We start from the raw sequence: 12,571 nt of genomic DNA on the forward strand, positions 1-12,571 counted from the left end.
CAGTTTGTTGCTCAGAGGACATAGTGAGCATTAGACCATGTTCTAGAAGAAGAACATGCTGTTTGAGTTCACGAAGGAGCTCAATTACTTCATCACTGGAAGAGGAAGATGCTTTAGTGGCAGACTTCCTAGGGTGAATGGGAGTGAGTGAAATGGGTGAAGGATCATGTGCAGTCTTAGACCTAAGTTCACTAGAAGATGCACCCTTATAAGCCCACAGATTATCTTTGAAAACAAGATTTTTTCTTTCAAAATACCCTTTTGTAAAGGCATAAGAAGATGCTTCTTTAGGACAAACACCTAGAATAGGGACTTTGTTAAACTCAAAAATCTTTTGAAGAAACTTTCCATAAGACAATTTTCTGCGAGAATCAGTGGCATAGCGAAGTAAGAACTTGCACATGACAAAACCAAAATCAATACGAATTTTTTCTTGAAAACAATAAAAGAGATACAACTCCATTTTGTTTGCATCAGTTCTGTGCCCATCAGTGGGCACAAGCAGGTTTGAAATGATAGAAAAAGCAATTAAATTCACAGGAGCCAGATCATTCAATTTAGCATCAGCAGGTGAGGAAAAACTTCTTTTGAAATAGGTTAACATTTTTGTCCCATCAAAATGATTTGCAGCAGTAGGAAGCTCTTCATAAGAAAAGAAATTAGCAATCTTATCTTTGCATAAACGTTCAATGGTAGTATTTAAAATGGAGTTCACAATTTCAGAGTCAATGATTAAGTCTACCCCATTAACCCTGGAAAATATTTCAGTTGGGTCAGAACCTTTCCTTAGATTGGCAAAAAATTGATGCAACATATCAGGATAGTAGACATTTGGCATAGAAATAAGATGTGACCATTTCTGGAAAGCAAATAGACTCAGAATGGATTCTAAACCTATGGAGCGAAATTCAGAGGGGTTTACAGTTCTTTGAGGGATGACACCCTTCTGGGATATCCAGGAGTATTTGTCTTTCGCAGCATCATCAAAGAATGTAGGAGGAGGAACTGATTTAGGAGGCGGTTGAGAGGAGGTCCCCTGTCCAGATTCAGGCTGAGATGTGGGTTGTGGAGTAGGCCGTGACATTTGACCCTTGATAGCTCCCCTTTTGAAGCGTTTGGATGTCCGTTTGACAGTAGGAAGATCCTCATCCTCATCCCTGAGTGGATGCTTGCGTCCGGCAGTAACTTTTCCTCCCCTTAGATTCACCATTGTTCTAAATGTGTGGAATGGAGGATGCAAATGATGCACACAGCAGTAGGGAAGTGAATCTCACAGAAATTTTGGGACAAAAACACCTTGAACGAGATTTGACAGAGCGGTTATGCAAGAGTAGGGTTGTGAGGAAAATTTGGGGATTTGCGAAATGTTACTCAGTTTGGTGAAATGATCAGGAGAAATGAAACGCAAACGATGGGGAAATGTTTTGGTTGAGTCAATTTGGGAATGGTAGTTACAGAATGGTACGAATTTGAGAGTGAGGGAAGAGAAAGTTTTCGTCCGAGAGGAAATAGGATATGAAGAGACTGAAGCAAGTAAGGAAGAAAGTTGATTTAAAACAAATGAGCCGTTGCACTGTCGGACGGCCGAACGAAGTTGTGCGTCCGACAGTTGCGTCCGAACAGGCGCAATTCTGGAAAATGGCTGAAGAACATCATCGGACGTCCGTTCATCTTCTTTCGGACGTCCGAAGACTTTGAGAAATATTAGGATGATTTTTCGATTATTCCTAATTTTGATCTTAGATGAATGAACTGATCTAATGGCAGAGCTTTGGTAAATATATCAGCAAATTGATCTTTAGAACAAACATAATTTACACATATTTCACCTTTTTGAACAAGATCACGAATAAAGTGATGCTTTATATCTATGTGCTTTGTCCTAGAATGATGAATAGGATTTTTGGTCAAATTTATAGCACTAGTATTATCACAGAATACAGGCATGCAGTCATACAACAATCCAAAATCATTCAAAGTGTGCTTCATCCACAAAAGTTGAGCACAACATGCACTAGCGGCAATATATTCCGCTTCGGTTGTAGACAAAGATATTGCATTTTGCTTTTTGCTAAACCAAGAGACTAAACAATTTCCAAGAAAATGACAAGTTCCACTCGTACTCTTTCTATCCACATGACAACCTCCAAAATCAGCATCCGAATAACCATATAGAGCAAACTCATTAGATCTAGCATACCAAAGACCATAGTCTAATGTACCTTTCAAATACCTAAAAATTCTTTTTACAGCATTCAAATGTGATTCTTTTGGACAAGATTGAAATCTAGCACACAAGCAAACAGCAAACATAATATCAGGTCTACTTGCGGTTAAATAAAGTAGGCTTCCGATCATACCTCTATAATGCTTTTCATCCACATGATTACCTTCTTCATCTTTGTCAAGCTTTGTAGAAGTGCACATTGGAGTTCCAACTTGTTTTGAGTCCTCCATGCCAAACCTTTTCAGCAATTCCTTGGTATATTTTGCTTGATTTATAAAAATTCCCTCAAGAGCTTGATGTATTTGAAGTCCAAGGAAGAAATTTATTCTCCCATCATACTCATTTCAAATTCATTTTGCATAGTGGTGGAAAACTCCTTACATAGATACTCATTAGTAGCACCGAAAATAATATCATCAACATATATTTGCACAATAAGAAGGTCTTTCAACACGTGCTTAGTAAAAAGTGTGGTGTCCACAACACCCCTTTTGAAACCTTTTTCAATCAAGAAACCACTTAATCTTTCATACCAAGCTCTTGGAGCCTGTTTTAAACCATATAAAGCTTTAGAAAGTTTAAACACATGACTTGGAAATCTTGTATTTTCAAAACCGGGGGGTTGATCCACATACACTTCTTGATCAATAAAACCATTTAAAAAGGCACTTTTAACATCCATTTGAAACAATTTGAAACCTTTGAAGCAAGCAAAAGCAAGAAGCATTCTAATAGATTCTAATCTTGCTACGGGAGCAAATGTTTCATCAAAATCAATTCCTTCTTCTTGTGCATATCCTTTAGCAACTAATCTGGCTTTATTTCTTACAACAACACCTTTATCATCCAACTTATTTCTAAAAATCCACTTTGTGCCAATGATAGGCTGATTTTGAGGTCTATCAACAAGTGCCTGCCCTCGAGAAAGCTCTGCAACAGTGGAAGTACACCTGCCTTTGGTGTGACCAAATTGGTGACAGATAGAGCACTTGTACTTCCCAATATTCTCCACCTTTAAAGGAAAGCTTGTTAGACAACATAAAGGTAAAATATGAGTATTTATATCGCAAAAGATGTTTATGATACTCACTGGAATACTTGCAGCAGTAGAATAGTTTGATGTAGATTGTTGACTTCCCAATGGTGCATCTGCCATGAGATCCTCAGACATCTGAGTATTTGACTTGGGAACTGGAGGTGTAGGTCTAACAAATCCATGTGAATCAGTCTCAGCAGAGGCATTTTGTGTCTGGCTTGGACACTTCATACTATTGTGACCAGTCTTGTTACATTTTCGACACTTATACACCATCTGCCTAATTCTAGACAGCTTTTGCTGCTGCTTATTTTGCTTTTTACCTGATGCTGGTTCATCTAGCTCCCTTCGTCTAACCTTTCGTGATCTACCAGGAAGTTTTATGTTCTCAGGAGGTAGCACGGGCGGCATGTCAGAATTTTTTCAGATTTGCTCAGCATTCATTGGGCTTATCATAGGTTCATATGCCCTCATGTAAGCTTCTTTGGAGTAGCAATCATATACAAACTTCTCGGGTTCCTTTCCAGTGTCACAAATTGCAGCAATGGCATGTGCACAAGGAATGCCATTAAGGTCCCACTTTCTACAACTACAGCATCTACTAATAAGGTCCACAGTATACCTATCACCATACATGCACCTAATTTCAAATTTCCAATTCTTGGAATGGCTAGGAATGCAGTCATTTACAGCAAGCTTATTTTTCTCCAACTTTTTCAGAATTTTAGGACATATCTCCCCAATGTATTTCTTTATCCATTCCCTCTTTTTTTCCATCCTAACCATTAAGTAAAATCCAACGGTTTCCAACATGTCAAGAATTGGTTTCTGCCTAGCATCAAGGATTGTGGAGTTAAAACTTTCACACAGATTATTCAACACAACATATGTGTTCTAAAATGTGATCTTGTCCACTCCTTTGGATAAGTATGGTTTACCAACCAATTGTACGCACCTTCATCAAACTCTTTTAGTGACTCCATCAATCCAGCAAATCTATCCCTATAAGAAACTCGTGCTGCAACCCATATCCTTTCCTTAAGAACTAGGTCTGGATGTTGTTTTTTGAAATTATTATACATGTGCCACACACACATGCGATGCTCAACCCCTGGCAGTACCTCTTGAATAGTTTGAATTAGCCCCTGTATAAATGAAATAAAAAATCAAACCTATATTACTGTCACTAAGTATTATCATAATAACAAGGCTGATAAAGTTAGTTATATATTACCTTTTGCTTGTCGGTCATAAATGTCCAAATGCTTTCATCAATAATTTCAAGGTCACCCTTTAGCTCTTCTACAAACCATTTCCAAGAGTTCTTATTTTCAGTTTCAACTACAGCATACACTATCGGAAATAGTTGATCATTTGGATCAATACCAACAGCTGTGAGAAGAACTCCCTTATGACAGCCTCTTGAGTGACATCCATCAAGACTTACAGTATATCTACAACCCTGCAGAAACCCTCTTTTACAACCATCTAGACATACATAGAATCTCTAAAACTCATCATCACTCTCATTATTCTCAGTTGTAGTCATGAACACATTAGAGTCAGGATTTGCCTTTTGAAATTCTTCACAGTAGCTCCAAAGTTTGCTGTACTGGGACATGACATCACCATGTATCATCTCTTTAGCTTTTGCCCTTACCTTATACCCCACGTTAGGTGTGATACTAACTCCCAAGTCCTTGTGGACCTTTATCATAAAATCACCCACATTAAAATTTGGGTTCAGTCTAATGTCCTCCAAATATTTGTTGGCCAAATATGTCACACTTGCCAGGCCATGATAGGTTGTCCTACCACAGGTGTGAGTCAGCAGTATGCTTTTGATTTGGAATGTCATTTTATCACTCCTAACTGAGCAATATATGTTCCACATGCATCTCTTGCCTTTGTATATGGCTTTGCATCTGTTTGAATTATTTTTCTTAAACCTGATTTTTCTTCCATACTTCACTCCATGTGATTTTGCAGCATTGATAAAGTCAGTTTTACACTTGAATAACAACTCAAGTTCAAACTTTGGGTCATCCATCTCTATTGCAGGATTGAATACCCTAAACTTTTTCTTGTCCACATCCTTACTCCCTCCTTCATCTCCAGAACACTCATTGTTGTGCAGCCCATCATGTGATGAAATGTCTGACTCCTCCATGCTGCACTCAGTAGCTTCCTGTACCTTTTTCATTAACAGCAGTTTCCTATACCTTTTTTTTACCCTTTTTTGTTGTCTTGAACTGTTTAGCAACATTAGCCCAATCTGCAGGTATTTCACTAATAGATTTCATTAACTCTTCTTCATCACTTATAGCATATTCGCTATCATACAGACTCTCGAGATCACTTGAGACAATATCCTCTATGATCTACTCCTTATGTTTTTTGAATGACTTTTTACCTTCAGCCTTTCTATTGGATGTCTTTCTTGACTTAGTTGCTACTCTTCTTTCTTGTCTGCCTTTGCGATGTCTCTCATTTCTATTACCATCAATAACTACAGCTTCAGCAGTCTCATATTTGGCAGCATTAAAACTTTCATGTTCAGCAGCATGAGTTTCTGTAGCTCCTCCAGTCTCATGTTCAGCATGCTTACTTTTGCCAAGTCCTTGAGATGCACTTTGGCATGATCCACTCCTACCACTAACACCATTTTTAGCACAACATCTTGATGGCCAACATCCTTTCTCCTCTGCTGCATTTTCAATCTTTTTGCAGGTGAAGTTCTCTTCTTCGCAATCTGTTTCATTCTCTTACCAGTACGTGAAGGAGTTCCTCCATCCATGTTACCTTCTTGAAAACCACCATCAGTAGCAAAATTAGTTGTGGCCACATGTACAGAATCTTCTTGAACATTCTCTGGTGTGGCCACATGTACAGATTCTTCGCTAAGATGCTCTGGTGTGCCCACATGTACAAAGTCTTCATTATTCCTATTACTATCATTCCTTCTTCCTTCTTCATCACCAGCAAAATGAGGCAGATTATATGTTCTTCGATGAATGAAGAACACATCAACTAACCCATACATCATCCCTAATTTAGCCAATTCAGCAGAATCATCCTCCTGCAACATATACACTAATCCATCTGCCATATTCCTACCAGGAATCAGGTAGTAGTAACCCACTGTATAAGGCTCAAATCCAAGTTTGTTAGCTATTTCGTCCAACTTACACAGAGACCATTTTTTTGGATCACAACCATCAACAATGTCAACCAAACCCCCTATATAGTCTCTATTTCCCGTATCTCTAAGTTCACCTCCAAAGTGTATACGAATAGAAAAACGCATCTCATTGGCCCCTGTCAGCCATTAAAATGACAATTACTTTGGGACCATGACAGAAGGGTGGAGCCTTTCATAATAAAAATTGGGGACCACAGCAAAACTAAGTAAAATAATGAGCAAAAGTAAAATACAGTCCTAAGCAAGATTCGTCAACAATTTTTAACCACATTGGTAAAAAAAAACTTACCGTAGTCCATTGTGAAGTTCCATTTTCCCGATTCGTTCTGCATCTTTTCGAAGATTTTCTTCAAGATTTTCTGGCCAAACCTTCAATCATTTCTCAATCACACCCTACAGCTTTGTCATCGCCATCATCGTCACTAACATTGCCAAGTTATGCTTGTTAATTAGGGGATACAATTTAGGGTTTCTTGAAACTGTAATTTGAGGGAGAAAGGTGTGAAAAGGGAAAATTGGTCATCTATTCTTTTACTTTCAACCGGTAATGAAATGTCATTTTTCGATTTTGCCCCCTAAAAATATGACCACGTGAAACAGACATGCTATTTTTAGCCGGAGAAATAAGTAAAAAAGAGCATTATGACCAAATTGGATCACAATTTAAATGTTAGGGACAATTTTGGCTGATTTTATATGTTAAGGACTACAAAAGCGTTTTTGGTAAATGTTAGGGACCAATTTGGCAAATTTCCCGGTATAAAAATATAGCTTCTCATTGTACACACTGGTTGGCATGGGATAAGCTTTGCTACCCTATTCAAGAAGGAGGTTTGGGGTTTCGCGGGTTTGATGATATGTATAAGGCATTCACTTGCAATTTGTGGTGGACACTTCGTCTTAATAATTCGATTTGGGCAACTTTCATGCATGCAAAATATGTGTGAGATGTTCATCCAACGAGGGCTTTATGCTCTCTCTCTTCGTTAACATGGCGATGGCTGCTAACTGTTAGGGAAATAGCGAGCCAGATTCGAGTGTCCATAGGGTAGGGTTTTGTTGATGTTCCATTGGTGGATTTGTTGCACAAGGTGGAGCCTCCGCATATGCTTCTTGCTGAGTTTTATTCAGAGCAAGGTTGGAATTTACAAAAGTTGGGCGAGTGGGTTCCCGAAAACATTGCAAAGGAGATCTATCAACTTCATTTGTATCTAGCAGAGAAGGATCGCTTGGTGTGGCTGCTTTCTGCCTTAGGAGACTTTACACTAAAGACAGCTTGGGAGTTGGTCCAACAAAGAAGAAATGTCTCAAAGGTAGATTATATGTGTTGGGCTTCACTCCTGATTAAAGTGTCATTTTTAGCTTGAAGAGTCTTGCGTAGTGCAGTGCCACTAGACCTTGCCCTTCGTCACTGGGAAGTGGTATTAGCATCAAGATATCAATGTTGTAGGGTGAAGGAGGAGTCCATAGATCATGTCTTCCTACACAGGCTTGTGGCGAAGATGGTATGGAATCATTTCACTAGGAAGTTCGGCATTCTTGATGTTATAAGTTCATCCATGTCAACCATGCTTACTTCCTAGCTTCATTCTTCACTTGGGGCTTCGATAACTCATGTTCGCAGCATTGTACCTGTGGTTATTATTTGGTGTTTATGGAAGGCAAGGAATCAAGCTAGATTTCAGGAAGGTCTTGTTACTGCTTAGGTTGATGAATTTTTGCATCAACTTGGAAGAGCTAAGGGTTCCAAGTTAACTCATTTTCATGGTGACCTGGACTGTGACTGGTCTAGGTACATCCGACAAGTATCTATTACTCGGAGAGTGTTTTCAATTTGGTGGATGAAGCCACTATATCCTAAAATGAAGCTTAACACAGATGCTGGTAAAGTTAATCAACAAGCTTCAGGTGGTAGACTTCTCCGGGATCATAGTAGGTCTCTCTTTTTTTGCATTTTACAAAGAGTTTGGGAATGTAGACGTCTTGATGGCCGAAGCGTTAGCACTGCTTCATGGACTACATATCTGTTATGAACAAGGGCTCGCTCCTCTAGTGCTGGAGGTGGACTCAGAGGTTCTAGTTTGTTTGGTTGAGTCCCAGGCTGGAACTAAATGGCCTCTTTGTAATGTTCTTCACAAGATTAGGTCATTAATGACTTCCCTTAACTCTTCACCTCGACATATTTTTAGGGAAGCTGATTCAACTGCAGACAAGTTAGCAGGTTTGCAAGGTTAGGAGGGGAATTTTATCTGCACGGATATTCAAGAACTTCCATCTTTAGTTCAGGCTTTGTTGAGATTAGATATTGCAGAATTCCCTTTTTGTCGTATTCAGTGTGTTAGGGACTAGTGTTAGCTTTAGCCTTTTCTCAACAGCTCTTTGTGGGCTCTGGCTAAACTTGGAATTTGTATCTTCTATGCTTATTAATAAAAGGCTGGGTTAGCATCCCAACCCCATGTATGGGGATTGCCAATAATAAAAAAAAAAAGAAGATGCTTGTCTATAAATGAATAAAAATTCATTGCGCAACTAATAAATATAGACAAGTTTTGCCAAAAAAAAAGTGTCTAATCAAGAGATACTTTTATTTTTTTCTTTTAATATAAATATAAAATATGTGGAATAAAATTTATAAATTTGGAACAAAATTCATGGAATCATTCATTACACCATTCATTTATTAATATCAATACAAAGTAATCCATTCATCCCACTTTGATAGCCTGCTTTTTATCCATCCTAAATTATAGTCTCACTCCAACTCACATAGATCTTATCTTAGAAAACACTTTAGCAAATTGGTTTCACCCAAAGCATTGGACCAATGATGTTAGCTACTAAAGAGCTCCTTATTAGCTCGTTCATGAGCCGTACCTAGGACCCACTTTTCAATTAAAAATATAATTAAAATTTAATTTATCTAAAAGTATCTTTATTTAATGTACTTTATTATCAGTGAGTATAATCTACTTTATTCATTAATTGCTTAGATTCATAGTTTGAATGGTACAATTTTTATAGTATTGTTATTGTAATTAATGTAAAGGTATAGTGATAAGTTATATTTCTAATATTGGTTTAATGGTATTTTAAGAAAATAGTAGACTGGATTTACTCTTTTAATAAAGTTAAGCAACTTTTCTTAAACTATATGCAAATATATATATATATATATATATATATATATATATATACACACACTACCAAAATAGGATGGAGGGAGTAATTAGGACACAATTTATCAAGCAAAAAGCTTTTCAAAAAAGCAAGTAGTTAAAAATAAATTTAGCCTTGCATTCCCTATATGTAGCCATTTCCAACTGTTAAACATTATTTTTCTAGTATCCAAAAGTCATTGAAACAATTGGTGCTGAGCGTATTTAACACAAAAAATTAACATAATTATTTTTTTAGCAATGAAGGAATATATAAATGGTGCATAAAAATAGTAATAGTTAATGTATCCAAAGAGCACTAAATAAGTGTCCAATCAAGGAAGCTTCTATTTTTTTCGCTAATATTGAGGAATTTGGAGCAAAATGTATCCTGATTTTTTTTTAGATTATTAGATTATGTTCATTAATGGCAAGCATCTTTCACTAATGTAGAGAAATTTGGAACAAAATTTATCTTGGAATTTTTTGTTACGTTGTGTTTATTAATACAAAGTAATAGTTAGGAAAAAAGCCATTTCAGAAGGGGGAAAACTCAAAGAAACAGGCCGGAAATAATAAATTTTGCTTTATATGTTGTTTGTTTAACCATCTATTGCTATTATTATTTTTTGGCTATTTAAAACATACATATGTAATTAAAGCTCACCATTAATTTTTACCAAGACTTTATATGTTGTTTGTTTAATCATCTATTGCTATTATTACTTTTTGACTATTTAAAATATACACAAGTAATTAAAGCTTACCATACTTCATTTTCTTTTTCAGCAATATAGAAAAATTTTGAACAAAATTGGTATTAAAATATTCAATTGAATTTGGAACAAAATTATACTAAAATTTTGTTTTTTCATGCAAGTAATTAAATAATGTATAAAGTATTAGCAATGAATTCCTGCAAAAAGTGTTATATAAGTGGATACTGAAGGAACCTTTATTTATTTATTTATTTTTTCTCAACAATGTAGATAAAGCTCACCATACCTCTTCTTCTTTTCCAGAATATAGAAGAATTTTGAACAAAATTGGTATTAAAATATTCAATTGAATTTGGACAAAATTATACTAAAATTTTTTATTGAATTTGTGCAAAAAGTGTTATATAAGTGGGCATTCAAGGGACCCTTTATTATTATTTTTTTAGCAATGAAGGAATAAATAAATGGTGCATAAAAGTAGTAATAGTTAATATATCCAAAGAGCATTAAATAAGTGTCCGATCAAGGAAGCTTCTAATTTTTCATTAATATAGAGAATTTGGAGCAAAATGTATCTTGAAATTTTTTTTGTTAGATTATTAGATTATGTTTATTAATACAAAGTCATAGTTACGAGAAAAGCCATTTAAGGGGGGAAAAACTCAGAGAAATAGGTAGGAAATAATAAATTTTGCTTTATATGTTGTTTGTTTAGTCATCTATTGCTATTATTATTTTTTAGCTATTTAAAATGTACAGAAGTAATTAAAGCTCACCATTACTTTTTACCAAAACTTTATATGTTATTTGTTTAATCATCTATTACTATGATTACTTTTTGACTATTTAAAACATACACAAGTAATTAAACCTCACCATACTTCATTTTATTTTTCAGTAATATAGAAAAATTTTGAACAAAATTGATTAAAATATTCAATTGAACTTAGAACAAAATTATACTAAAATTTTGTTTTTTCACACAAGTAATTAAATGATGCATAAAAGTAGTAGCTATGAATTCATGCAAAAAGTGTTATATATGTGAACATTAAACGGACCCTTTATTTATTTATTTATTTATTTATTGTAAGTCAGGAATGTAGACAAAACTCACTGTACGTCGTTTCCTTTTCCAGTAGTGTAGAAGAATTTTGAACAAAATTGGTATTAAAATATTGGGATAATATCAAAAACCTCTCCTAAGGTTTCTAATAATTTCACTAACCTCCAATGAAGTTTGTAAAATTACACAAAACTCTCCAAAGGTCAAGGTTTTGATAACAAAGTTAGTCTAATTAGAAAAAGTAACATTAAAAAAGTACTTTAAGGAGAGAGATGAAACTTTTATTCCATAAATACCCCTTATGCATGTATATAAGTCGTATTAATAAAAGAATAAAAATAATTAAAAGTTAGAAACAATTAATATATACATTTAATTACTTAAAAAGTTCACATTTTATAAATTAGATAACACAAATAAGCAACAAAACTACACTAATGATTTCAAGATTCAGCAAAACAGATTAGTTATCTCTTTTAACATGATATTTGCTATGATTCTCATGATTTTGAATAGAAAATTTTTCAAATTTTGTTTTTCTTTTCCTTCCTTTCAATTTTTCTTGAAACTCTTAAAGTTGTAATGATTGTAAAGTAATTTCATGTAAAGCAATTTCATGGAAATAATGGAGAAAGGAGGGAAAAGAAATACAAAATTTGAAAATTTTTCTATTCAAAATCACAAGAATCATAGTAAATATCATGTTAAAAGAGATGACTAGTCTGTTTTACTAAATCTTGTAATCATTAATGTAGTTTTGCTGCTTATTTATGTTATCTAATTCATTAAATATGAACTTTTTGAGTTGTTAAATATGTGTATTTATTGTTTCTAACTTTTAATTATTTTTTTTTTACTAATACTACTTATATACATGCATAAGGGGTGTTTATGGAATAAAAGTTTCATCTCTCTCCTTAAAGTACTTTTTAATGTTACTTTTTCTAATTGGACAAATTTTGTTATCAAAACCTTAAACTCAAAGGATGTTTATATAATTTTACAAACTTCAGGGGAAGCGAGTGAAATTGTAAAAAATCTCAGGGGAGGTTTTTGAAATTATCCCTAAAATATTCAATTGAATTTGGAACAAAATTATACTAAATTTTTTTTTTGAAATTGTGCAAAAAGTGTTATATAAGTGGCTACTCAAGAGACCTTTTATA

The 12,571-nt window shown here is 34.8% G+C and overlaps 1 protein-coding gene across 1 annotated transcript; it reads right to left on the minus strand.

The window, feature by feature from the left end:
* Nucleotides 1-3,686: 3,686 nt before the first annotated feature.
* On the minus strand, nucleotides 3,687-5,466 carry LOC113771542. Its single transcript, XM_027316117.1, has 4 exons — nucleotides 4,837-5,466; nucleotides 4,498-4,725; nucleotides 4,206-4,408; nucleotides 3,687-4,095 (listed from the first exon to the last, which is right to left on the minus strand). Exons 1-4 carry the CDS (start codon nucleotides 5,464-5,466, stop codon nucleotides 3,687-3,689), a joined length of 1,470 nt encoding a protein of 489 aa, XP_027171918.1.
* Nucleotides 5,467-12,571: the final 7,105 nt, after the last annotated feature.

The sequence above is a fragment of the Coffea eugenioides genome, chromosome 5 (genome assembly GCF_003713205.1).
Source record: "Coffea eugenioides isolate CCC68of chromosome 5, Ceug_1.0, whole genome shotgun sequence".
Lineage (NCBI taxonomy): Eukaryota > Viridiplantae > Streptophyta > Magnoliopsida > Gentianales > Rubiaceae > Coffea > Coffea eugenioides.